The sequence below is a fragment of the Anolis sagrei genome, chromosome 12 (genome assembly GCF_037176765.1).
Source record: "Anolis sagrei isolate rAnoSag1 chromosome 12, rAnoSag1.mat, whole genome shotgun sequence".
NCBI lineage: Eukaryota > Metazoa > Chordata > Lepidosauria > Squamata > Dactyloidae > Anolis > Anolis sagrei.
Window position 1 is genome coordinate 21,286,463 of NC_090032.1, and position 26,899 is coordinate 21,313,361.

The 26,899-nt window shown below is 48.6% G+C and overlaps 1 protein-coding gene across 4 annotated transcripts; it reads left to right on the forward strand.

Moving 5' to 3' along the window:
• The first annotated feature begins 1,758 nt into the window (after nt 1-1,758).
• GLMP (glycosylated lysosomal membrane protein) lies at nt 1,759-26,654 on the forward strand. Of its 4 annotated transcripts, none has more exons than XR_010910401.1 (7): nt 1,759-1,948; nt 10,853-11,110; nt 12,898-13,095; nt 15,041-15,259; nt 17,502-17,773; nt 20,676-23,268; nt 23,335-26,654. XR_010910401.1 is itself a non-coding variant. In XM_060757874.2 (6 exons), the coding sequence occupies exons 1-6, from the start codon at nt 1,856-1,858 to the stop codon at nt 20,845-20,847; spliced, it is 1,212 nt and encodes a 403-aa protein (XP_060613857.2). In that variant the 5' UTR covers nt 1,759-1,855; the 3' UTR covers nt 20,848-26,654. The 4 variants fall into 4 exon arrangements, 1 of the variants encoding a protein (XP_060613857.2); XR_010910403.1 differs by having other exon boundaries at nt 20,676-22,745; nt 22,812-26,654; XR_010910402.1 differs by having other exon boundaries at nt 20,676-22,077; nt 22,144-26,654.
• Nucleotides 26,655-26,899: the final 245 nt, after the last annotated feature.

Here is a 26,899-nt window from a genome sequence, read left to right on the forward strand (position 1 = left end):
GCCTGGCTTTGAGACTGCAAGGCCATTCAGTGCTAATCAAGCTGGCCAATGGCAACATTCACACTTGCCTCCAACACACGAGTTCTTCCACCCTGGACATAATTCCATAGATAGATAGATAGATAGATAGATAGATAGATAGATAGATAGATAGATATGGGATTCCCTTAGGCAGGAAGCAGCCAGGCTTTGAAGCTGCAAGGCCATTCAGTGCTAATCGAGCTGGCCAATGGCAACATTCACGCTTGCCTCAATCAGACAAGAATTCTTTCTCCCACCCTGGACACCATTCCACAGATAGATAGATAGATAGATAGATAGATAGATAGATAGATATGGGATTCCCTCAGGCAGGAAGCAGCCAGGCTTTGAAGCTGCAAGACCATTCAGTGCTAATCAAGGCAACTAATTGCAATATTCACACTTGCTTTCAACACACAGAGTTCTTTCTCCCACCCTGGACACCATTCCGGAGAGTGAGAGAGAGAGATGGGATTCCCCCAGGCAGGAAGCAGCCAGGCTTTGCAGCTGCAAGGCCATTCAGCGCTTACCAAGCTGGCCAATAACAACATTCAGACTTGCCTCTTGTCTGCTTGAATGTTGTCATTGGCCAGCTTGATAAGTACTGAATGGCCTTGCAGCTTCAAAGCCTGGCTGCTTCCTGCCTGAGGGAATCCCATCTCTCTCTCTCTCTCTCTCTCCGGAATGGTGTCCAGGGTGGGAGAAAGAACTCTCGTCTGTTGGAGCCAAGTGTGAATATTGCAATTAGTTGCCTTGATTAGCACTGAATTGCCTTGCAGCTTCAAAGCCTGGCTGCTTCCTGCCTGAGGGAATCCCATCTCTCTCTCTCTCTCTCTCTCCGGAATGGTGTCCAGGGTGGGAGAAAGAACTCTCGTCTGTTGGAGCCAAGTGTGAATATTGCAATTAGTTGCCTTGATTAGCACTGAATGGTCTTGCAGCTTCAAAGCCTGGCTGCTTCCTGCCTGGGGGAATCCCATATTTATCTATCTATCTATCTATCTATCTATCTGTGGAATGATGCCCAGGGTGGGAGAAAGAACTCTTGTCTGTTGGAGGTAAGTGTGTATGTTGCCATTGGCCAGCTTAATGAGCACTGAATGGCCTTGCAGCTTCAAAGCCTGGCTGCTTCCTGCCTGGGGGAATCCCATATCTATCTATCTATCTATCTATCTATCTATCTATCTATCTATCTATCTGTGGAATGATGTCCAGGGTGGAAGAAAGAACTCTTGTCTGTTGGAGGTAAGTGTGAATGTTGCCATTGGCCAGCTTGATGAGCACTGAATGGCCTTGCAGCTTCAAAGCCTGGCTGCTTCCTGTCTTAGGGAATACTCTATATCTATCTATCTATCTATCTATCTATCTATCTATCTATCTATCTGTGGAATGAAGAACTCTTCTCTGTTGGAGGCAAGTGTGAATGTTGCATTGACCAGCTTGATTACAATTGCAAAGCCTTGCAGCTTCAAAGCCTGGCTGCTTCCTGCCTGGGGGAATCTATCTATCTATCTATCTATCTATCTATCTATCTATCTATCTCAGGCAGGAAGCAGCCAGGCTTTGAAGCTGCAAGGCTTTGCAATGGTAATCAAGCTGGCCAATGCCTCCAACAGACAAAGAGTTCTATATATAGGATTTCCCCCAGGCAGGAAGCAGCCAGGCTTTGCAGCTGCGAGGCCATTGAGTGCTAACACTGGCTGCATTTGGGGAGCCCCCTCCCACCCTGAAGGCTTTGGCCCCTCCCCTCTTGCTTTGCTAAGACGAGCAGGGGAGGTCAGCTGACTCAGAGTCACATGACCAGCCCGGCCAGGAAGGAGGCAACCAGGAAGCAGCCATGCTGTTGCTGCTCCTACTTCTCCTTTTTGGCCTCTGCTCTGCTGGGCCTGGCTTGGGAGGAGAGGAAGGAACCCAGGGATACCGCAGGAAGGTGAGGTGCTTGAGGGGTGGGGGGCTCCCTCCTTTGTGTGGGGCCCAGGGAGATGTAGTTCCACAAGGTCCAAATCCCCTCCACTGCTTGGCCCCACTTTAATGCTATGGGGTCCTGGGAGATGTAGTTCCTTAAGGTCCAAATCCCCTCCACTGCTTGGCCCCACTTTAATGCTTTGGAGTCCTGGGAGATGTAGTTCCACAAGGTCCAAATTGCCCACCTTCTCTCCTGGGCTGGCCTTGGCCCTTTTGGCCCTTTTGGTTTCACTTCTGCTGCCCTTCTTCCCTTTTTCTTTGGAGGAGGAAGTACATCTGCCATGGCTCAATGCTAGGGAGTCTTGGGAGATGTAGTTCCACAAGGTCCACTGCAGAATGAATGGTGTTTGGCCCCACTTTAATGCTATGGAGTCCTGGGAGATATAGTTCCACAAGGTCCAAATCTCCTCCACTTCAGAATAAATGTGGTTTGGCCCCACTTTAATGCTAGGGATTCCCAAGAGATGTAGTTCGACGAAGTCCAAATCCCCTCCACTGCAGAATGAATGCTGTTTGGCCCCACTTTAATGCTAGGGACTCCTGGGAGATGTAGTCCCACAAGGTCCAAATCCCCCTCCACTGCTTGGTCCCACTTTAATGCTATAGAGTCCTGGGAGATGTAGTTCCACAAGGTCCAAATCCCCTCCACTGTAGAATGAGTGCAGTTTGGTCCCACTTTAATGCTGTGGAGTCCTGGGAGATGTAGTTCCACAAGGTCCAAATTGCCCACCTTCTCTCCTGGGCTGGCCTTGGCCCTTTTGGCTTCACTTCTGCTGCCCTTCTTCCCTTTTTCTCTGGAGGAGGAAATACATCTCCACTTTAATGCTAGGGAGTCCTGGGAGATGTAGTCCCACAAGGTCCAAATCCCCCTCCACTGCTTGGTCCCACTTTAATGCTATGGAGTCCTGGGAGATGTAGTTCGATGAGGTCCAAATCCCCATCCACTGCTTGGCCCCACTTTAATGCTGTGGAGTCCTGGGAGATGTAGTTCCACAAGGTCCAAATTGCCCACCTTCTCTCCTGGGCTGGCCTTGGCCCTTTTGGCTTCACTTCTGCTGCCCTTCTTCCCTTTTTCTCTGGAGGAGGAAATACATCTCCACTTTAATGCTAGGGAGTCCTGGGAGATGTAGTCCCACAAGGTCCAAATCCCCCTCCACTGCTTGGTCCCACTTTAATGCTATGGAGTCCTGGGAGATGTAGTTCGATGAGGTCCAAATCCCCATCCACTGCTTGGCCCCACTTTAATGCTGTGGAGTCCTGGGAGATGTAGTTCCACAAGGTCCAAATCCCCCTCCACTGCTTGGCCCCACTTTAATGCTTTGGAGTCCTGGGAGATGTAGTTCCACAAGGTCCAAATTGCCCACCTTCTCTCCTGGGCTGGCCTTGGCCCTTTTGGCCCTTTTGGCTTCACTTCTGCTGCCCTTCTTCCCTTTTTCTTTGGAGGAGGAAATACATCTGGCATGGCTCAATGCTAGGGAGTCCTGGGAGATGTAGTTCCACGAGGTCCAAATCCCCTCCACTGCTTGGCCCCACTTTAATGCTGTGGAGTCCTGGGAGATGTAGTTCCACAAGGTCCAAATCCCCTCCACTGCTTGGCCCCACTTTAATGCTGTGGAGTCCTGGGAGATGTAGTTCCACAAGGTCCAAATCCCCCTCCACTGCTTGGCCCCACTTTAATGCTTTGGAGTCCTGGGAGATGTAGTTCCACAAGGTCCAAATTGCCCACCTTCTCTCCTGGGCTGGCCTTGGCCCTTTTGGCCCTTTTGGTTTCACTTCTGCTGCCCTTCTTCCCTTTTTCTTTGGAGGAGGAAATACATCTGGCATGGCTCAATGCTAGGGAGTCCTGGGAGATGTAGTTCCACAAGGTCCAAACCCCCCTCCACTGCTTGGCCCCACTTTAATGCTAGGGAGTCATGGGAGATGTAGTTCCTTAAGGTCCAAATCCCCTCCACTGCTTGGCCCCACTTTAATGCTGTGGAGTCCTGGGAGATGTAGTTCCACAAGGTCCAAATTGCCCACCTTCTCTCCTGGGGAGGCCTTGGCCCTTTTGGCCCTTTTGGTTTCACTTCTGCTGCCCTTCTTCCCTTTTTCTTTGGAGGAGGAAGTGCATCTGCCATGGCTCAATGCTAGGGAGTCCTGGGAGATGTAGTTCTACAAGGTCCAAACCCCCCTCCACTGCTTGGCCCCACTTTAATGCTAGGGAGTCATGGGAGATGTAGTTCCACAAGGTCCAAATCCCCTCCACTGTAGAATGAGTGCAGTTTGGTCCCACTTTAATGCTATGGAGTCCTGGGAGATGTAGTTCCACAAGGTCCAAATTGCCCACCTTCTCTCCTGGGCTGGCCTTGGCCCTTTTGGTTTCACTTCTGCTGCCCTTCTTCCCTTTTTCTTTGGAGGAGGAAGTACATCTCCACTTTAATGCCATGGAGTCCTGGGAGATGTAGTTCCACAAGTTCCAAATCCCCTCCACTGTTTGGTCCCACTTTAATGCTGTGGAGTCCTGGGAGATGTAGTTCGACAAGGTCCAAATCCCCTCCACTGCAAAATGAATGCAGTTCCACGAGGTCCAAATCCCCTCCACTGTTTGGTCCCACTTTAATGCTAGGGAGTCATGGGAGATGTAGTTCCACAAGGTCCAAATCCCCTCCACTGTAGAATGAGTGCAGTTTGGTCCCACTTTAATGCTATGGAGTCCTGGGAGATGTAGTTCCACAAGGTCCAAATTGCCCACCTTCTCTCCTGGGCTGGCCTTGGCCCTTTTGGTTTCACTTCTGCTGCCCTTCTTCCCTTTTTCTTTGGAGGAGGAAATACATCTGGCCAATGCCAGGGTGTCCTGGGAGATGTAGTTCCACGAGTTCCAAAACCCCCTCCACTGCTTGGCCCCACTTTAACGCTAGGGAGTCCTGGGAGATGTAGTTCCACGAGGTCCAAATCCCCTCCACTGTAGAATGAGTGCAGTTTGGTCCCACTTTAATGCTATGGAGTCCTGGGAGATGTAGTTCCACAAGGTCCAAATTGCCCACCTTCTCTCCTGGGCTGGCCTTGGCCCTTTTGGTTTCACTTCTGCTGCCCTTCTTCCCTTTTTCTTTGGAGGAGGAAATACATCTGGCCAATGCCAGGGTGTCCTGGGAGATGTAGTTCCACGAGTTCCAAAACCCCCTCCACTGCTTGGCCCCACTTTAACGCTAGGGAGTCCTGGGAGATGTAGTTCCACGAGGTCCAAATCCCCTCCACTGTAGAATGAGTGCAGTTTGGTCCCACTTTAATGCTATGGAGTCCTGGGAGATGTAGTTCCACAAGGTCCAAATTGCCCACCTTCTCTCCTGGGCTGGCCTTGGCCCTTTTGGTTTCACTTCTGCTGCCCTCTTCCCTTTTTCTTTGGAGGAGGAAATACAGCTGCCATGGCTCAAAGCTAGGGAGGCCTGGGAGATGTAGTTCCACAAGGTCCAAATCCCCTCCACTGTTTGGTCCCACTTTAATGCTAGGGAGTCCTGGGAGGTGTAGTTCCACAAGGTCCACATCCCCCTCCACTGCTTGGCCCCACTTTAATGCTATAGAGTCCTGGGAGATGTAGTTCCACAAGGTCCAAATTGCCCACCTTCTCTCCTGGGCTGGCCTTGGCCCTTTTGGCCCTTTTGGTTTCACTTCTGCTGCCCTTCTTCCCTTTTTCTTTGGAGGAGGAAGTACATCTGCCATGGCTCAATGCTAGGGAGTCTTGGGAGATGTAGTTCCACAAGGTCCACTGCAGAATGAATGGTGTTTGGCCCCACTTTAATGCTATGGAGTCCTGGGAGATATAGTTCCACAAGGTCCAAATCTCCTCCACTTCAGAATAAATGTGGTTTGGCCCCACTTTAATGCTAGGGATTCCCAAGAGATGTAGTTCGACGAAGTCCAAATCCCCTCCACTGCAGAATGAATGCTGTTTGGCCCCACTTTAATGCTAGGGACTCCTGGGAGATGTAGTCCCACAAGGTCCAAATCCCCCTCCACTGCTTGGTCCCACTTTAATGCTATAGAGTCCTGGGAGATGTAGTTCCACAAGGTCCAAATCCCCTCCACTGTAGAATGAGTGCAGTTTGGTCCCACTTTAATGCTGTGGAGTCCTGGGAGATGTAGTTCCACAAGGTCCAAATTGCCCACCTTCTCTCCTGGGCTGGCCTTGGCCCTTTTGGCTTCACTTCTGCTGCCCTTCTTCCCTTTTTCTCTGGAGGAGGAAATACATCTCCACTTTAATGCTAGGGAGTCCTGGGAGATGTAGTCCCACAAGGTCCAAATCCCCCTCCACTGCTTGGTCCCACTTTAATGCTATGGAGTCCTGGGAGATGTAGTTCGATGAGGTCCAAATCCCCATCCACTGCTTGGCCCCACTTTAATGCTGTGGAGTCCTGGGAGATGTAGTTCCACAAGGTCCAAATTGCCCACCTTCTCTCCTGGGCTGGCCTTGGCCCTTTTGGCTTCACTTCTGCTGCCCTTCTTCCCTTTTTCTCTGGAGGAGGAAATACATCTCCACTTTAATGCTAGGGAGTCCTGGGAGATGTAGTCCCACAAGGTCCAAATCCCCCTCCACTGCTTGGTCCCACTTTAATGCTATGGAGTCCTGGGAGATGTAGTTCGATGAGGTCCAAATCCCCATCCACTGCTTGGCCCCACTTTAATGCTGTGGAGTCCTGGGAGATGTAGTTCCACAAGGTCCAAATCCCCCTCCACTGCTTGGCCCCACTTTAATGCTTTGGAGTCCTGGGAGATGTAGTTCCACAAGGTCCAAATTGCCCACCTTCTCTCCTGGGCTGGCCTTGGCCCTTTTGGCCCTTTTGGCTTCACTTCTGCTGCCCTTCTTCCCTTTTTCTTTGGAGGAGGAAATACATCTGGCATGGCTCAATGCTAGGGAGTCCTGGGAGATGTAGTTCCACGAGGTCCAAATCCCCTCCACTGCTTGGCCCCACTTTAATGCTGTGGAGTCCTGGGAGATGTAGTTCCACAAGGTCCAAATCCCCTCCACTGCTTGGCCCCACTTTAATGCTGTGGAGTCCTGGGAGATGTAGTTCCACAAGGTCCAAATCCCCCTCCACTGCTTGGCCCCACTTTAATGCTTTGGAGTCCTGGGAGATGTAGTTCCACAAGGTCCAAATTGCCCACCTTCTCTCCTGGGCTGGCCTTGGCCCTTTTGGCCCTTTTGGTTTCACTTCTGCTGCCCTTCTTCCCTTTTTCTTTGGAGGAGGAAATACATCTGGCATGGCTCAATGCTAGGGAGTCCTGGGAGATGTAGTTCCACAAGGTCCAAACCCCCCTCCACTGCTTGGCCCCACTTTAATGCTAGGGAGTCATGGGAGATGTAGTTCCTTAAGGTCCAAATCCCCTCCACTGCTTGGCCCCACTTTAATGCTGTGGAGTCCTGGGAGATGTAGTTCCACAAGGTCCAAATTGCCCACCTTCTCTCCTGGGGAGGCCTTGGCCCTTTTGGCCCTTTTGGTTTCACTTCTGCTGCCCTTCTTCCCTTTTTCTTTGGAGGAGGAAGTGCATCTGCCATGGCTCAATGCTAGGGAGTCCTGGGAGATGTAGTTCTACAAGGTCCAAACCCCCCTCCACTGCTTGGCCCCACTTTAATGCTAGGGAGTCATGGGAGATGTAGTTCCACAAGGTCCAAATCCCCTCCACTGTAGAATGAGTGCAGTTTGGTCCCACTTTAATGCTATGGAGTCCTGGGAGATGTAGTTCCACAAGGTCCAAATTGCCCACCTTCTCTCCTGGGCTGGCCTTGGCCCTTTTGGTTTCACTTCTGCTGCCCTTCTTCCCTTTTTCTTTGGAGGAGGAAGTACATCTCCACTTTAATGCCATGGAGTCCTGGGAGATGTAGTTCCACAAGTTCCAAATCCCCTCCACTGTTTGGTCCCACTTTAATGCTGTGGAGTCCTGGGAGATGTAGTTCGACAAGGTCCAAATCCCCTCCACTGCAAAATGAATGCAGTTCCACGAGGTCCAAATCCCCTCCACTGTTTGGTCCCACTTTAATGCTAGGGAGTCATGGGAGATGTAGTTCCACAAGGTCCAAATCCCCTCCACTGTAGAATGAGTGCAGTTTGGTCCCACTTTAATGCTATGGAGTCCTGGGAGATGTAGTTCCACAAGGTCCAAATTGCCCACCTTCTCTCCTGGGCTGGCCTTGGCCCTTTTGGTTTCACTTCTGCTGCCCTTCTTCCCTTTTTCTTTGGAGGAGGAAATACATCTGGCCAATGCCAGGGTGTCCTGGGAGATGTAGTTCCACGAGTTCCAAAACCCCCTCCACTGCTTGGCCCCACTTTAACGCTAGGGAGTCCTGGGAGATGTAGTTCCACGAGGTCCAAATCCCCTCCACTGTAGAATGAGTGCAGTTTGGTCCCACTTTAATGCTATGGAGTCCTGGGAGATGTAGTTCCACAAGGTCCAAATTGCCCACCTTCTCTCCTGGGCTGGCCTTGGCCCTTTTGGTTTCACTTCTGCTGCCCTTCTTCCCTTTTTCTTTGGAGGAGGAAATACATCTGGCCAATGCCAGGGTGTCCTGGGAGATGTAGTTCCACGAGTTCCAAAACCCCCTCCACTGCTTGGCCCCACTTTAACGCTAGGGAGTCCTGGGAGATGTAGTTCCACGAGGTCCAAATCCCCTCCACTGTAGAATGAGTGCAGTTTGGTCCCACTTTAATGCTATGGAGTCCTGGGAGATGTAGTTCCACAAGGTCCAAATTGCCCACCTTCTCTCCTGGGCTGGCCTTGGCCCTTTTGGTTTCACTTCTGCTGCCCTCTTCCCTTTTTCTTTGGAGGAGGAAATACAGCTGCCATGGCTCAAAGCTAGGGAGGCCTGGGAGATGTAGTTCCACAAGGTCCAAATCCCCTCCACTGTTTGGTCCCACTTTAATGCTAGGGAGTCCTGGGAGGTGTAGTTCCACAAGGTCCACATCCCCCTCCACTGCTTGGCCCCACTTTAATGCTATAGAGTCCTGGGAGATGTAGTTCCACAAGGTCCAAATTGCCCACCTTCTCTCCTGGGCTGGCCTTGGCCCTTTTGGCCCTTTTGGTTTCACTTCTGCTGCCCTTCTTCCTTTTTTCTTTGGAGGAGGAAATACAGCTGCCATGGCTCAATGCTAGGGAGTCCTGGGAGATGTAGTTCCACAAGGTCCAAACCCCCCTCCACTGCTTGGCCCCACTTTAATGCTAGGGAGTCATGGGAGATGTAGTTCCTTAAGGTCCAAATCCCCTCCACTGCTTGGCCCCACTTTAATGCTGTGGAGTCCTGGGAGATGTAGTTCCACAAGGTCCAAATTGCCCACCTTCTCTCCTGGGGAGGCCTTGGCCCTTTTGGCCCTTTTGGTTTCACTTCTGCTGCCCTTCTTCCCTTTTTCTTTGGAGGAGGAAGTGCATCTGCCATGGCTCAATGCTAGGGAGTCCTGGGAGATGTAGTTCTACAAGGTCCAAACCCCCCTCCACTGCTTGGCCCCACTTTAATGCTAGGGAGTCATGGGAGATGTAGTTCCACAAGGTCCAAATCCCCTCCACTGTAGAATGAGTGCAGTTTGGTCCCACTTTAATGCTATGGAGTCCTGGGAGATGTAGTTCCACAAGGTCCAAATTGCCCACCTTCTCTCCTGGGCTGGCCTTGGCCCTTTTGGTTTCACTTCTGCTGCCCTTCTTCCCTTTTTCTTTGGAGGAGGAAATACATCTGGCCAATGCCAGGGTGTCCTGGGAGATGTAGTTCCACGAGTTCCAAACCCCCCTCCACTGCTTGGCCCCACTTTAACGCTAGGGAGTCCTGGGAGATGTAGTTCCACGAGGTCCAAATCCCCTCCACTGTAGAATGAGTGCAGTTTGGTCCCACTTTAATGCTATGGAGTCCTGGGAGATGTAGTTCCACAAGGTCCAAATTGCCCACCTTCTCTTCTGGGCTGGCCTTGGCCCTTTTGGCCCTTTTGGTTTCACTTCTGCTGCCCCTCTTCCCTTTTTCTTTGGAGGAGGAAATACAGCTGCCATGGCTCAAAGCTAGGGAGGCCTGGGAGATGTAGTTCCACAAGGTCCAAATCCCCTCCACTGTTTGGTCCCACTTTAATGCTAGGGAGTCCTGGGAGATGTAGTTCGATGAGGTCCAAATCCCCCTCCACTGCTTGGCCCCACTTTAATGCTGTGGAGTCCTGGGAGATGTAGTTCGACAAGGTCCAAATCCCCTCCACTGGAAAATGAATGCAGTTCCACGAGGTCCAAATCCCCTCCACTGCTTGGCCCCACTTTAATGCTTTGGATCATGGGAGATGTAGTTCCACAAGGTCCAAATTGCCTACCTTCTCTCCTGGGCTGGCTTTGGCCCTTTTGGTTTCACTTCTGCTGTCCTTCTTCCCTTTTTCTTTGGAGGAGGAAGTACATCTCCACTTTAATGCCATGGAGTCCTGGGAGATGTAGTTCCACAAGTTCCAAATCCCCTCCACTGTTTGGTCCCACTTTAATGCTGTGGAGTCCTGGGAGATGTAGTTCGACAAGGTCCAAATCCCCTCCACTGCAAAATGAATGCAGTTCCACGAGGTCCAAATCCCCTCCACTGTTTGGTCCCACTTTAATGCTAGGGAGTCCTGGGAGATGTAGTTCCACAAGGTCCAAATCCCCCTCCACTGCTTGGCCCCACTTTAATGCTTTGGATCATGGGAGATGTAGTTCAACAAGGTCCAAATGGCCTCCTCTGGGCGCATTTACACTGTAGAATGAGTGTTATTTGGTCCCACTTTAATGCTAGGGATTCCTGGGAGATGTAGTTCGACAAGGTCCAAATGGCCTCCTCTGGGCGCATCTACACTGTGGAATGAATGCGGTTTGGTCCCTCTTTAAATGCAGAGTCTCTCTCTTTTCCGAGGTCTCCCTGGAATACAATCCCGGCTGGAACAGCTCGGAGGCCAACCTGCTCCACGTGCGTGCCGTGGGGCGCAACGACACCCTCCACTTGGTCTGGAGCACCATTGGGGCGCCCACCGCCCTCCTCGTTTACACCGGGAGCGACACCAGCGCCCTCCACGTCAACTGGACTACGTTGCTCTCCACGTCGCCCTCCGGGGCCATCCGGGTCGAGCCCCCAGAGAGCGTCCTGTACTCCACGGCGGTCGTCTTTGCCAAGGTGCGCCCGGGTGGAGGAGATGCATAGGAAGCAAGTGTGGGTGTTGCAATGAGCAAGCATTGAGTAGCCACGAAGCTGCAAAGTCAACCAGTGAGGGTATCTGCATAGAGATAGTGAAGCAAGTGTATATATCCCTTTGGAAGAATGTCCAGGGTGGGAAAAAGAAGCCTTGTCTGTTTGAAGCAAGTGTAGGTGTTGCAGTGAGCAGCCATGCAGTTGCAAAGTCAATCAGTGAGGGTATCTGCATAGAGATAGTAAAGCAAGTGTATATATCCCTTTGGAATAATGTCCAGGCTGGGAAAAAGAATCCTTGTCTGTTAAAGCAAGTGTGAATGTTGGAATGAGCAAGCATGAATAGCATTGAGTAGCCATTGAGTTTGCAAAGTCAATCAGTGAAGGTATCTGCATTCAGGTATCAAGTGGAGTGTATATATAGCTGTGGAATAATGTCCAGGGTGGGAGAAAGAATCCTTATCTGTGTAAAGCAAATGTGGCTCTTCCTATGACCAAGCTTGAATAGCATTGAGTAGCCATGGAGTTTGCAAAGTCAGTCAGTGAGGGTCTCTGCTTAGAGATAATGAAGCAAGTGGAGTGCATATATTGCTGTGGAATGATGTCCAGGGTGGGAGAAAGAACCCTTGTCTATTTGAAGCAAGACTGAATGTTGCCATTGGCCAGCTAGGCACTGAGTAGCCATGAAGCTGCAAAGTCAATCAGTGAGAGTATCTGCATGGATATTTTGAAGCGAGTGGAGTGTATGTATCCCTGTAGAATGATGTCCAGGGTGTCTGATTGAAGTAAGTGTGAATGCTGCAGTGAGCAAGCTAGGATAGCATTGAGTACCCATGAAGCTGCAAAGTCAACCAGTGAGGGTATCTCCATAGAAGTAGCAAATGGAGTGTAGATATCCCTATTGAATGATGTCCAGGATGGGAAGGAGAACTCTTGTCTGTTTGAAGCAAGTGTGAGTGTTGCAATGAGCAAGTTTAAATAGCATTGAGTAGCCATGGAGTTTGCAACGTCAATCAGTGAAGGTATCTGCATACAGGTAGCAAGTGGAGTGTATATATAGCTGTGGAATAATGTCTAGGGTTGGAAAAAAATCCTTGTCTGTTTGAAGCAAGTGTGAATGTTGCAATGAGCAAGCTTGAATTGTATTGATTAGCCATGGAGTTTGCAAAGTCAATCAGTGAGGGTATCTGCAAAGAGATAGTAAAGCAAGTGGAGCGTATATATACTTGTAGAATAATGTCCAGGGTGGGAGAAAGAACCCTTGTCTGTTTGAAGCAAGTGTGAATGTTGAAATGAGCAAACTAGGATAGCATTGAATAGCCATGGTTTGCAATGTCAGTCAGTGAGGGTATCTGCATAGAGGTAGCAAAGCAAGTGGAGCGTATATATACTTTTAGAATAATGCCCAATGTGGGACCCTTGTCTATTAAAGCAACCGTGACTGTTGTGACGAGCAAACTTCATAGCTTAAGTAGCTATGATTATTGATTAGCCATGGAGTTTGCAAAGTCAATCAGTGAGGGTATCTGAAAAGAGGTAGTAAAGCAAGTGGAGCGTATATATACTTGTAGAATAATGTCCAGGGTGAGAGAAAGAACCTTTTGTCTCCGTGAAGCAAGTATGGATGTTGCAATGAACAAGCTTGAATAGCATTGGGTAGACATGATGTTTGCAAAGTCAATCAGTGAGGATATCTGCATAGTGGTAGTGAAGCAAGTGGAGTGTATATATCCTTGTGGAGTGATGTCTATTCTGGACTTGATATTTTTCCAAAGGTGTACGAGTACAACGGCGCCAACACGTCGGATCTCTCCCAAGCGCAGGCGGGTGACTTCTACCCCGCTTACGACTTGGCCAACTTCACTTGGGACAGTCTGGATGGGAAGTGGAACCGGTCAGATCTGTCGGCGACCTTTCGGGGGGTTGTCTCCGATCACGGAGGGACCGCTTGGAATGGGAGCATCTCTTTCCAGGTAAAGAAAAAAGGTGTCATGGCTTCTGCTTTTCCAAAATGGAGTCTGAGTCCTGAACAAGCCCAGATCTGATCACATCGTCTGCAGCCCCTCCCACAACATAGAGTTAAGGAACACTGCACACCGATATACACATATGCAATACAGTAATGGCTTCTGCCTTTCTAAAATGGAGTCTTAGTCCTGAACAAGCCCAGATCTGATCACATCGTCTGTAGCTCCTCCCACAACACAGGGTTAAAGAACACTGCATACCGATATACAAATATACAATACAGTAATGGCTTCTGCCTTTCTGAAATGGAGTCTGAGTCCTGAACAAGCCCAGATCTGATCACATCGTCTGCAGCCCCTCCCACAACATAGAGTTAAGGAACACTGCATACCGATATACAAATATGCAATACAGTAATGGCTTCTGCCTTTCTGAAATGGAGTCTGAGTCCTGAACAAGCCCAGATCTGATCACATCGTCTGCAGCCCCTCCCAGAACATAGAGTTAAGGAATACTGCATACCGATATACACATATACAATACAGTAATGGCTTCTGCTTTTCCAAAATGGAGTCTGAGTCCTGGACAAGCCCAGATCTGATCACATTGTCTGCAGCCCCTCCCACAACATAGAGTTAAGGAACACTGCATACCGATATACAAATATGCAATACAGTAATGGTTTCTGCCTTTCTCAAATGGAGTCTGAGTCCTGAATAAGCCCAGACCTGATCACATCGTCTGCAGGTCCTCCCACAACATAGAGTTAAGGAATACTGCATACCGATATACACATATACAATACAGTAATGGCTTCTGCTTTTCTAAAATGGAGTCTGAGTCCTGAACAAGCCCAGATCTGATCACATTGTCTGCAGCCCCTCCCACAACATAGAGTTAAGGAACACTGCACACCGATATACACATATGCAATACAGTAATGGCTTCTACCTTTCTAAAATGGAGTCTGAGACCTGAACAAGCCCAGATCTGATCACATCATCTGCAGCCCCTCCCACAACATAGAGTTAAGGAACACTGCACACCGATATACACATATGCAATACAGTAATGGCTTCTGGCTTTCTAAAATGGAGTCTGAGACCTGAACAAGCCCAGATCTGATCACATCATCTGCAGCCCCTCCCACAACATAGAGTTAAGGAACACTGCACACCGATATACACATATGCAATACAGTAATGGCTTCTACCTTTCTAAAATGGAGTCTGAGACCTGAACAAGCCCAGATCTGATCACATCATCTGCAGCCCCTCCCACAACATAGAGTTAAGGAACACTGCACACCGATATACACATATGCAATACAGTAATGGCTTCTGGCTTTCTAAAATGGAGTCTGAGACCTGAACAAGCCCAGATCTGATCACATCATCTGCAGCCCCTCCCACAACATAGAGTTAAGGAACACTGCACACCGATATACACATATGCAATACAGTAATGGCTTCTACCTTTCTAAAATGGAGTCTGAGACCTGAACAAGCCCAGACCTGATCACAACGTCTGCAGCCCCTCCCACAACATAGAGTTAAGGAACACTGCATACCGATATACAAATATGCAATACAGTAATGGCTTCTGTCTTTCTAAAATGGAATCTGAGTCCTGAATAAGCCCAGATCTGATCACATCGTCTGCAGCCCCTCCCACAACATAGAGTTAAGGAACACTGCATACCGATATACACATATACAATACAATAATGGCTTCTGCCTTTCCAAAATGGAGTCTGAGTCCTGAACAAGCCCAGATCTGATCACATCGTCTGCAGCCCCTCCCACAATATAGAATTAAGGAACATTATATGCCAATATACACATATACAATACAGTAATGGCTTCTGCCTTTCTAAAATGGAGTCTGAGTCCTGAACAGGCCCAGATCACATGGATTAAACCGCATACTAATGCACACATATTTTGTCAGGTGATGGCTTTTGAAGGGAGCGACCGGGACGCGTCCCTCCCGCGCCTGCTGCATTCCGCAAACACCTCCAAAGTGGCCTTCATCATGCACGGGGTGGCCCCCCGGAGCAAGCGGTCCCGCTTCGCACTGGAGATTTTCACGGTGGAAGAGGGAAGCGGCCGCAAAGAGCTGCAGTCCATCCGCTCAATCGACGATGAGTATACGCCGACGATATTCGAGGTACGTTCGAGGGATTTATTTATCGTTGGCTCTGCATCTCATAGTCTGTTCAGCCTCTTCCAAGTCCAGGAAGGGAGTCTCTCGTTTGGTCCCAGGCATTGACTGCGGTTCTGGGTTTGAGCCTGCCACTTTTGGACTCTCGCTTGCTGAGGTGTTCCTGCAAGTATCTCTCTAGACTTTAGGAAGCTATTTCTTGATTTAAGGCATTGTCTTAAACAGAGGCTGGGCTGGAGATGTCACTGCCTCGGTCCAACCATTTCAAAGCTCCTGATTGGGTGGTGATGACATGATCGTCAGCGTAGGTGGATGAGGAATCAGCTGGTATTCCCTGTCATAAGCAGTAAGAGCACCTAAAACTTCGGCGAGCTTCTGTCCACATTGTGGACACTTGAACAGTCTGTTATCAGCACTAGTCCACACCTCCTGCATTCCAGAGTGACGTATGATGTATGATGCTGCGTCCATTGCTCTATACACTTTGATTTGTGATCTCTCTAGGAATGCTGTTCCCTCCATGGTTCAGTTAACTCTTTCCACACAGCAATACTCTCGGCATAAAGCTACTGCATTTTAAACTACATACATACTTTATAAATGGCAAACAGCTCCAACAGAACTCAACAAAAAAGCTCCTGTTTTGTAGCAGATTTCCTATGAAGCGGGAGAGGTGGTAATCCTTTGTGATATCATACATTTTTCTCAGGGAAAGGGATGGGAGTTATGGTTCTCAAAGTGTTCTAGCATACAAGTCCTGCATCCCGCATTTCCGAACCTACTGTGGGAACAGCAGACTACAGCAAACCTGGGCGTTGATGGCACTGTCGTCAGCATAGATTAAACTCTCCGTCCCTTCTGGCAGTGGCTGGTCATTTGTGTAAATGTTAATCATGAGGAAGTGTATGAAGAGGCATTAGGAAGGTTGAGAAACACTGACCTAAAGCTTCGGAGAGCTTCTGTTCAGCCATTTCAAAGCTCTCTGCTTGAGCGTTGATGGCACTGTCGTCGGCATAGATGAAACTCTCTGTCCCTTCTGGCAGTAGCTGGTCATTGGGGTAAATGTTAAATATGAGGAACTGTATTAAGAAGCATTAGGAAGGTTGAGAAATACTGACCTAAAATTTCTGAGAGCTTCTGTTCAACTCTCTGCTTGAGCGTTGATGGCACTGTCATCAGTGTAGATGAAACTCTCTGTCCCTTCTGGCAGTGGCTGGTCATTTGTGTAGATGTTGAACATTGATGGAGCAAGCACACTCCCCTGAGGCGAGCCGTTCTGCTGTTTCCGCCTTCTTCTCTGATCCTGGAACTCAACAAAAAAGCTCCTGTTTTGTAGCAGATTTCCTATGCTGACGATCGTGCCATCACTGCCCAAACAGAGTGAGTTGGTAGTAGTGTCAATGTTAAACATGAGGAACTGTATTAAGAGGCATTAGGAAGGTTGAGAAACACTGACCTAAAGCTTTGGAGAGCTTCTGTTCAGCCATTTCAAAGCTCTCTGCTTGAGCGTTGATGGCACTGTCATCGGCATAGATTAAACTCTCTGTCCCTTTTGGCAGTGGCTTTGTGTAAATGTTAAATATGAGGAACTGTATTAAGAGGTATTGGGAAGGTTGAGAAACACTGACCTAAAGCTTCGGAGAGCTTCTGTTCAGCCATTTCAAAGCTCTCTGCTTGAGCGTTGATGGCACTGTCGTCAGCATAGATGAAACTCTCTGTCCCTTCTGGCAGTGGCTGGTCATTTGTGTAGATGTTAAACATGGATGGAGCAAGTACACTTCTCTGAGGCAGGGCGTTCTTCTGTTTTTGGCATCAGCTTCTCTGATCCTGGAGCTCAACAAAAAAGCTCCTGTTTTGTAGCAGGTTTCCTACGCTGACGATCGTGCCACCACCGCCCAAACAGAGTGAGTTGGTAGTCCTTTATGATATACATTTTTCTCAGGAGGAGGCGATGATTGACAGTGTCACAGGCTGCTGACAGCTCTATGGAGACAACTCCTGCAATCTGCTGCCAGAACTTGGAAGATAGAGATGGCCCAACAAAGAGATCGGTCTATAGCTTTTCGGATTCACCTGGTCTTGCTTTCCTCCCAATTTTAGGGATCCGACAGGATGCAGTGCATTGCATTGTCTAGCATTGAGTCGTGGGGACAGAAGGGAAAACGAGGCAACGTGGGGTTCCTTTCTGTCCCGAACGGCTCTCTCTCTCGTCAGGTGTTGACGTGTCCTCCATTTTTCCTCGGCGCAGATGGCGCAGCTGGTTTCCCTTCCCCGCAACGACACCGTCGGGTCGAGCTTCCTCCAGTGGAAGACGGCAGCCTACGCCTCTCCAGACGCCCAACGAGCCGACACCATCCACTGCCGGTATTACCCGCTGCGGACGGCTAACGTGACCCTCCCCGGACACGGCATCGCACACGCTTACTTCGGCCCGGAGGCGGACTACGCCGTCGCCGGGCTCAACCTTTCCTTCGGCGGCGAGGACAGCGAAGCCTACCAGGAGAAGCGCTACCTGAGCTGGTGAGGAGGAGTCCAGGCATTTTTGGGCTCTGGTAGCATTCTCTCCTGATGTTTTGCCTGCATCTGTTGGTACTGGCACCTTCAGAGCTTGTGTTGACAATGAAACAAGTGGAGTGTGAGTGTATATAAAAGCCTGTGGGTTCGTCCTTCCACCCTGGACATTACTCCCCAGATATATACACATGCTACCTCTATGCAGATCCCCTCACTGATTGACTTTGCAAACTTCACGGCTACTTAACGCTAGTCAAGCTTGCTCATTGCAACACTCACACTTGCTTTAACAAACAAGGGTTCATCCTCCCACCCTGGACATTTTTCCACAGGGATAGATACACTCCACTTACTATCTCTATGCAGATACCTTCACTGATTGGCTTTGCAAACTTCGTGGCTACTTAACGCTAGTCAAGCTTGCTCATTGCAACACTCACACTTGCTTTAACAAACAAGGGTTCATCCTCCCACCCTGGACATTTTTCCACAGGGATAGATACACTCCACTTACTATCTCTATGCAGATACCTTCACTGATTGGCTTTGCAAACTTCGTGGCTACTTAACGCTAGTCAAGCTTGCTCATTGCAACACTCACACTTGCTTTAACAAACAAGGGTTCTTACACCACCCCGGACATTATTCCCTGGACACACACACGCTACCTCTATGCAGATACCTTCACTGATTGACTTTGCAAACTTAATGGCTACTCACTCAGTACTATTCAAGCTTGCTCATTGCAACATTCACACTTGCTTTAACAGACAAGGGTTCCTTCTCCCAACCTGGACAGTTTTCCACAGGGATATCTACACTCCACTTGCAGATCCCCTCACTGATTGACTTTGCAAACTTCGTGGCTACTTAACACTAGTCAAGCTTGCTCATTGCAACACTCACACTTGCTTTAACAAACAAGGGTTCATCCCCCCACCCTGGACATTTTTCCACAGTGATAGATACACTCCACTTGCTATCTCTATGCAGGTCCCCTCACTGATTGACTTTGCAAACTTTGTGGCTACTTAACGCTAGTCAAGCTTGCTCATTGCAACACTCACACTTGCTTTAACAAACAAGGGTTCATCCTCCCACCCTGGACATTTTTCCACAGGGATAGATACACTCCACTTGCAGATTCCCTCACTGATTGACTTTGCAAACTTAATGGCTACCCAGTACTATTCAAGCTTGCTCATTGCAACATTCACACTTGCTTTAACAGACAAGGGTTCCTTCTCCCACCCTGGACATTATTTCACACTCCACTTGCTATCTCTATGCAGATACCCTCCCTGATTGACTTTGCAAACTTCATGGCTACTCAACACTATTCAAGCTTGTTCATTGCAACATTCACACTTGCTTTAACAGGCAAGGGTTCTGTCTCTCACTCTGGACATTATTCCATATGGATATATATACTCCACTTGCGACCTCTATGCAGATACCCTCCCTGATTGACTTTGCAAACTTCATGGTTACTCAACACTATTCAAGCTTGTTCATTGCAACATTCACACTTGCTTTAACAGGCAAGGGTTCTGTCTCTCACTCTGGACATTATTCCACATGGATATATATACTCCACTTGTTACCTCTATGCAGATACCCTCACTGATTGACTTCGCAAACTTCACAGCTGTTCAATGCTATTGAAGCTTGCTCATTGCAACATTCACATTGGCTTTAACAGACAAGGGTTCATCCTCCTACCCTGGACATTGTTCCACATGTATACATACACTCCACTTGTGACCTCTATGCAGAGACCCTCCCTGATTGGCTTTGCAAACTTCATGGCTACTCAATGTTATTCAAGCTAATTGCAAAATTCACACTTACTTTAACAGACAAGGGTTCTTTCGCCACCCCGGACATTATTCCCTGGATACACACACACACAGAGTTGCTACCTCTATAGAGAGACCCTCACTGATTGACTTTGTAGCTTCATGGCTACTCAATGCTATTCAAGTTTTCTCACTGCAACATCCACACTTGCTTTAACAGACAAGGGCTCTTTCTCCCACCCTGGTGTGTGTGTCTATAGATAAGATAGATTGATAGACACTCCACTTGCCATCTCTATGTAGACACCCTCACTGATTGACTTTGCAAACTTCATGGCTGCTCAGTGCTATTTAAGCTTGCAAATGGCGACATTCACTTGTTTTAAAGCCCTCCAGACAGGTGTGTGTATAGATAAGATAGATAGACACTCCACTTGCCATCTCTATGCAGACACCCTCAGTGATTGACTTTGCAAACTTCATGGCTGCTCAGTGCTATTTAAGCTTGCAAATGGCAACATTCACTTGTTTTAAAGCCGTCCCGACAGGTGTGTGTATAGATAAGATAGATAGACACTCCACTTGCCATCTCTATGCAGACACCCTCAGTGATTGACTTTGCAAACTTCATGGCTGCTCACTGCTATTTAAGCTTGCAAATGGTGACATTCACTTGTTTTAAAGCCCTCCCGACAGATGGCCATCCACCCCCTGCCAACAACTGTTGTGTGTGTGTAAGATAGATTGATAGACACTCCACTTGCCATCTCTATGCAGACACTCTCACTGATTGACTTTGCAAACTTCATGGTTGCTCAGTGTAATTTAAGCTTGCAAATGGCAACATTTACTTGTTTTAAAGCCCTCCCGACAGATGGCCATCCACCCCCTGCCAACAACTGTTGTGTGTGTGTAAGATAGATTGATAGACACTCCACTTGCCATCTCTATGCAGACACCCTCACTGATTGACTTTGCAAACTTCATGGTTGCTCAGTGTAATTTAAGCTTGCAAATGGCAACATTCACACTTGTTTTAAAGCCCTCCCGACAGATGGCCATCCACCCCCAGCCGACAACAGTTGTGACTGTTCTGTCTTCCCTTCCAGGTCGGCACTGATAGGTTATGGGGCGCCTGCGGAAGACACGTTCTCCCCATTGGTCATGGCGATCCTGGCGGTGGCGCTGGGGACGCCGGTGCTGCTTCTCGTGGCCGGCGGCATCACGGTGTGCGTGGTGGCGCAGAAGAGGCGGTACTCCGAATACGAACCCATCAACTGAGCGGCGGTTTGAGTTGGAAGGAACCCTAGGATGCACCCCCCTGGGATTTGGGGGAGTGTTTACCTTCAGTTTGGTCCAAGGATACCGCCTTTTGCAGCATTCACGGTTCAATTTGGCTCTCACTTTTGAGAATGTTTACATCTTTTCGTAGGTTTCGTTTGGGGTGAAAGCTCACTCCCTTGCCCTTGGATCTCGGGCGGTTTTGCACAGTTTGGCCCCTTTTCCTCAACTCTTTGAGGTGCAAAGACTTTTAGGAGGGCACCATCAAATCCTTCCCGACAGATGACCATCCAGACTTGGGGTCTCTTCCAGCTTTAGGATTGTAAGAGGAGACTCCATCAGTAATAACATCCAAGAGTGGAAAGAGAACCCAAGGTGGCCACCCTTTCTGCCAGGTAGGAGGACACCATCAAAGCCCTCCCGACAGATGACCATCCAGACTTGGGGTCTCTTCCAGCCAGGTAGGAGGACACCAACAAAGCCCTCCTGACAGATGACCATCCAGACTTGGGGTCTCTTCCAGCTCTAGGATTCTAAGAGGAGACTCCATCAGTAATAACCTGCTAGAGCTTAAAGAGAACCCAAGGTGGTCACCTAGTCCACTGCCTTTCTGCCAGGTAGGAGGACACCATCAAAGCCCTCCCGACAGATGACCATCCAGACTTGGGGTCTCTTCCAGCTCTAGTATTGTAAGAGGACACTCCATCAATAATAACCTCCTAGAGCTGAAAGAGAACCCAAGGTGGTCACCTAGTCCACTGCCTTTCTGCCAGATAGGAGGACACCATCAAAGCCCTCCCGACAGATGACCATCCAGACTTGGGATCTCTTCCAGCTCGAGGATTGTAAGAGGAGACTCCATCAGTAATAACCTCCTAGAGCTGAAAGAGAACCCAAGGTGGTCACCTAGTCCACTGCCTTTCTGCCAGGTAGAAGGACACCATCAAAGCCCTCCCGATAGATGACCATCCAGACTTGGGGTCTCTTCCAGCTCTAGGATTCTAAGAGGAGACTCCATCAATAATAACATCCTAGAATGGAAAGAGAACTCAAGGTGGCCACCCTTACTGTCAGGTAGGAGGACACCATCAAAGCCCTCCCGACAGATGACCATCCTTACATGGGGTCTCTTCCAGCTCGAGGATTCTAAGAGGAGACTCCATCAATAATAACATCCTAGAGTGGAAAGAGAACCCAAGGTGGTCACCTAGTCCACTGCCTTTCTGCCAGGTAGAAGGACACCATCAAAGCCCTCCCGATAGATGACCATCCAGACTTGGGGTCTCTTCCAGCCAGGTAGGAGGACACCATCAAAGCCCTCCCGACAGATGACCATCCAGACTTGGAGTCTCTTCCAGCTGGAGGATTGTAAGAGGAGACTCCATAAATAATAATATCCTAGAGTGAAAAGAAAACCCATGGTGGCCACCTTTACTGTCAGGTAGGAGGACACCATCAAAGCCCTCCCGACAGATGACCATCCAGACTTGGGATCTCTTCCAGCTCGAGGATTGTAAGAGGAGACTCCATCAGTAATAACCTCCTAGAGCTGAAAGAGAACCCAAGGTGGTCACCTAGTCCACTGCCTTTCTGCCAGGTAGAAGGACACCATCAAAGCCCTCCCGATAGATGACCATCCAGACTTGGGGTCTCTTCCAGCTCTAGGATTCTAAGAGGAGACTCCATCAATAATAACATCCTAGAATGGAAAGAGAACTCAAGGTGGCCACCCTTACTGTCAGGTAGGAGGACACCATCAAAGCCCTCCCGACAGATGACCATCCTTACATGGGGTCTCTTCCAGCTCGAGGATTCTAAGAGGAGACTCCATCAATAATAACATCCTAGAGTGGAAAGAGAACCCAAGGTGGTCACCTAGTCCACTGCCTTTCTGCCAGGTAGAAGGACACCATCAAAGCCCTCCCGATAGATGACCATCCAGACTTGGGGTCTCTTCCAGCCAGGTAGGAGGACACCATCAAAGCCCTCCCGACAGATGACCATCCAGACTTGGGATCTCTTCCAGCTCGAGGATTGTAAGAGGAGACTCCATCAGTAATAACCTCCTAGAGCTGAAAGAGAACCCAAGGTGGTCACCTAGTCCACTGCCTTTCTGCCAGGTAGAAGGACACCATCAAAGCCCTCCCGATAGATGACCATCCAGACTTGGGGTCTCTTCCAGCTCTAGGATTCTAAGAGGAGACTCCATCAATAATAACATCCTAGAATGGAAAGAGAACTCAAGGTGGCCACCCTTACTGTCAGGTAGGAGGACACCATCAAAGCCCTCCCGACAGATGACCATCCTTACATGGGGTCTCTTCCAGCTCGAGGATTCTAAGAGGAGACTCCATCAATAATAACATCCTAGAGTGGAAAGAGAACCCAAGGTGGTCACCTAGTCCACTGCCTTTCTGCCAGGTAGAAGGACACCATCAAAGCCCTCCCGATAGATGACCATCCAGACTTGGGGTCTCTTCCAGCCAGGTAGGAGGACACCATCAAAGCCCTCCCGACAGATGACCATCCAGACTTGGAGTCTCTTCCAGCTGGAGGATTGTAAGAGGAGACTCCATAAATAATAATATCCTAGAGTGAAAAGAAAACCCATGGTGGCCACCTTTACTGTCAGGTAGGAGGACACCATCAAAGCCCTCTTGACAGATGACCATCCAGACTCGGGGTCTCTTCCAGCTTTAGGAGTGTAAGAGGAGACGCCATCAATAATAACATCCTAGAGTGGAAAGAGAACCCAAGATGAACGCCCCTCGTAGTTTATTGAGGATGTGATGGAGGGAATATATATATATATATATATATATACACACACACACACTTTTTATTTCGTTCCGTGGCACAAGCAATACTCGAAACGGTGGTCTTCGATAATGTCATACGTCAATCACAGGGAGATATTTGGGATCATTCTCTCCGCAAGCGGGTTTTGGGGCTTTGTTTACTCTTTGTTTACCCAGTCATTTCCTATTACTACCATTTTCTGTCCACAGGGAGCAAAAAAACATCTCTCAGGGAACGCTCCATTTCAGGGCCTTAAGTTTCTCATCCTTTGCAGGCTTGCTTGTGTTTACATGCCGCTTATATAATACGAATGGGATCTCTTATATGGGAAATGGCTTAGTTCTCCACATCCTTCGGACGTAAACACAAGAACCCCTTCGTCCCAATACGATTCCCACTTTAGTTCTCGACTCCGCAGTAGCAATGTTAGCTTCAATGACTGCTTCCACGATGGCTTTGACTGCTGCCAACTCTTTCTCTCCTTGAGGCTCCTGTGCCGATAGAAAAAGACTTTTGGAGCATTGGGGATGATTTTAGAACGTGGTTAGAGCCTCCCACTGGACCACATCAAAACAACGTATTTTTCTTAAAGGGGCAAACCACTATTTGACGTTGTTTACTAGCTGGTGTTGTTTACAATTGCACTATTGCTTATATATAAAGGAGATGCACCTTTCTTGAATGGAAACTCATTCCAGATGTTGTTGGGACTACACTTCCCAGCAGTTTTAGCCTATTCAAGCAATGGTTGAGGATGATGGGTTGTTGGGATTGCACTTCCCAGCAGCTTTTGCCTATATAACCAATGGTTGTGGATGATGGGAATTGTATCTCACAAAGAAAACAAATGGTAAACTAGGAACGTGTTGTCAAAGGCTTTCAAGGCCGAAATCACTGGGTTGCTGTGAGTTTTTCGAGCTTTCTGGACATGTTCCGGAAGCACCCTCTCCTGACATTTCGCCCACATCTATGACCAGCATCCTCAGAGGTTGTGAGGAATGTTGGAAACTAGGAAAGTGGGTTTATGTATCTGTGGAATGATGTCCAGGGTGGGAGAAAGAACTCTTGTCTGTTGGAGGCAAGTGTTAATGTTGCCATTTGGCCAGCTTGATTATCATTAAATGGCCTTGCAGCTGCAAAGCCTGGCTGCTTCCTGCCCAAGGGAATCCTCTATATATTTATACCTGTGGAAAGGTGTCCAGGGTGGGAGAAAGAACTCTTGTCTGCTGGAGTCAAGTCTGAATGTTGCCATTGGCCAGCTTGATTAGCACTGAATGGCCTTGCAGCATCAAAGTCTGGATGCTTCCTGCCTGAGGGAAACATACACACACACATACATATATATATATATATATATATACACACACACACCTGTGAAATGATGCCCAGGGTGGGAGAAAGGACTCTTGTCTGTTGGATGCAAGTCTGAATGTTGCCATTGGCCAGCTTGATTAGCATTGAATGGCTTTGCAGCTTCAAAGCCTGGCTGATTCCTGCCTGAGGGAATCCCATATCTATCTATCTATCTATCTATCTATCTATCTATCTATCTATCTATCTATCTGTGGAATGATGTCCAGGGTGGGGGAAAGAACTCTTGTCTGTTGGAGGCAAGTATGAATGTTGTCATTGGCCAGCTTGATTAGCACTGAATGGCCCTGCAGCTTCAAAGCCCGGCTGCTTCCTGCCTGGGGGAATCCTACACACACACACACACATATATATATATCCGTGGAATGATGTCCAGGGTGGGAGAAAGGACTCTTGTCTGTAGTGCATGTGTCTCATTTCCAACAGACCTCTCTGCAGATACCCTCACTGATTGACCTTGGAGCAGCAAGGCCATTCAGTGCTAATCAAGGTGGCCAATGGCAACGTTCACACTTTCTCCCTCGCTGGACCTCATTCCACACATACACACACACCGAGTCCACTTACTTCATTTCCAAGAGGCGTCTCTGCAGATACCCTCACTGATTGACTTTGCAGCTGCAATGCTATTCAGTGTTAACCAAGGTGGCCAATGGCAACATTCAGCCTTGCCTCCAACAGACAAGGGTTCTTTCTCCCACCCTGGATATCATTCCACAGGTATAAATATATATAGGATTCCCTCAGGCAGGAAGCAGCCAGGCTTTGAAGCTGCAAGTCCATTCAGTGCTAATCAAGCTGGCCAATGGCAACATTCACACTTTGCCTCAAGCAGAAAAGAGTTCTTTCTCCCACCCTGGACATCATTACACACACACACACACACACACATATATATATACACACACATGCACAAACACAGAGGCAGGAAGCAGCCAGGCTTTGAAGCTGCAAGGCCATTCAATACTAATCAAGGCGGGCAATGGTAACAGTCACACTTGCCTCCAACAGACAAGAGTTCTTTCCCCCACCCTGGTCATCATCCCATATATATATATGTGTGTGTGTGTGTGTGTGTGTGTGAATGATTCCTCTGGGCAGGAAGCAGCCAGGCTTTGAAGCTGCAAGGCCATTCAGTACTAATCAAGGCAGGCAATGGCAGGATTCACACTTGCCTCCAACAGACAAGAGTTCTTTCTCTCACCCTGGTCATCATCCCATATATATATATATATATATATATATATATATATATATATGAGAATGATTCCCTGGGAAGGAAGCAGCCAGGCTTTGAAGCTGCAAGACCATTCAGTGCTAATCAAGCTGGCCAATGGCAACATTCACACTTGCCTCCAACAGACAAGAGTTCTTTCCCCCACCCTGGACATATCAACCCCACTTGCTTAGTTTCCAAGAGACCTCACAACCTCTGAGGATGCCTACTGTAGATGTGGGAGAAACGTCAGGAGAGAATGCTTCTGGAACGTGGCCAGGCAGTCCAGAAGACTCACAGCAACCCCAAGTTTGCACTCAAGCGATTCACAAATGTCTGTAACCAAAATGAGGGTCTCTGTTTTTGGGACGGGATCACAAACTCGTCTTTCGCGGACCAAATAAAGAATGTATTGCCTCCTTTTTGTGGAAACGTTGTATGTGGTTGCAGCTTCTCAGTGTATTCCCAATGGAGAGAAAAAGGAACACTGGGATGTCAGTGACGGAGGAGAAAACCAGAAAATCTAGGATGGAACTGTCCCTGTATGAATGCCTTCACTTGGGTGGTGGTTTGTATTGTTTGTGGAGGATAATAGCAGAAATCCCAGAAGCCATCCACTCCAATGGAGAGAGTCAGGAACACTAGGATGTCTGCGGTGGAGGAAAC

What these genes read in the sequence shown, in the direction of transcription:
- GLMP (XM_060757874.2), top strand. Translation starts at nt 1,856, where the DNA reads ATGCTGTTGCTGCTCCTACTTCTCCTTTTTGGCCTCTGCTCTGCTGGG. An exon ending in ATACGCCGACGATATTCGAG is followed by an intron (nt 15,260 to 17,501) that starts GTACGTTCGAGG and finishes TCCTCGGCGCAG; the next exon opens with ATGGCGCAGCTGGTTTCCCT. An exon ending in GAGAAGCGCTACCTGAGCTG is followed by an intron (nt 17,774 to 20,675) that starts GTGAGGAGGAGT and finishes CTTCCCTTCCAG; the next exon opens with GTCGGCACTGATAGGTTATG.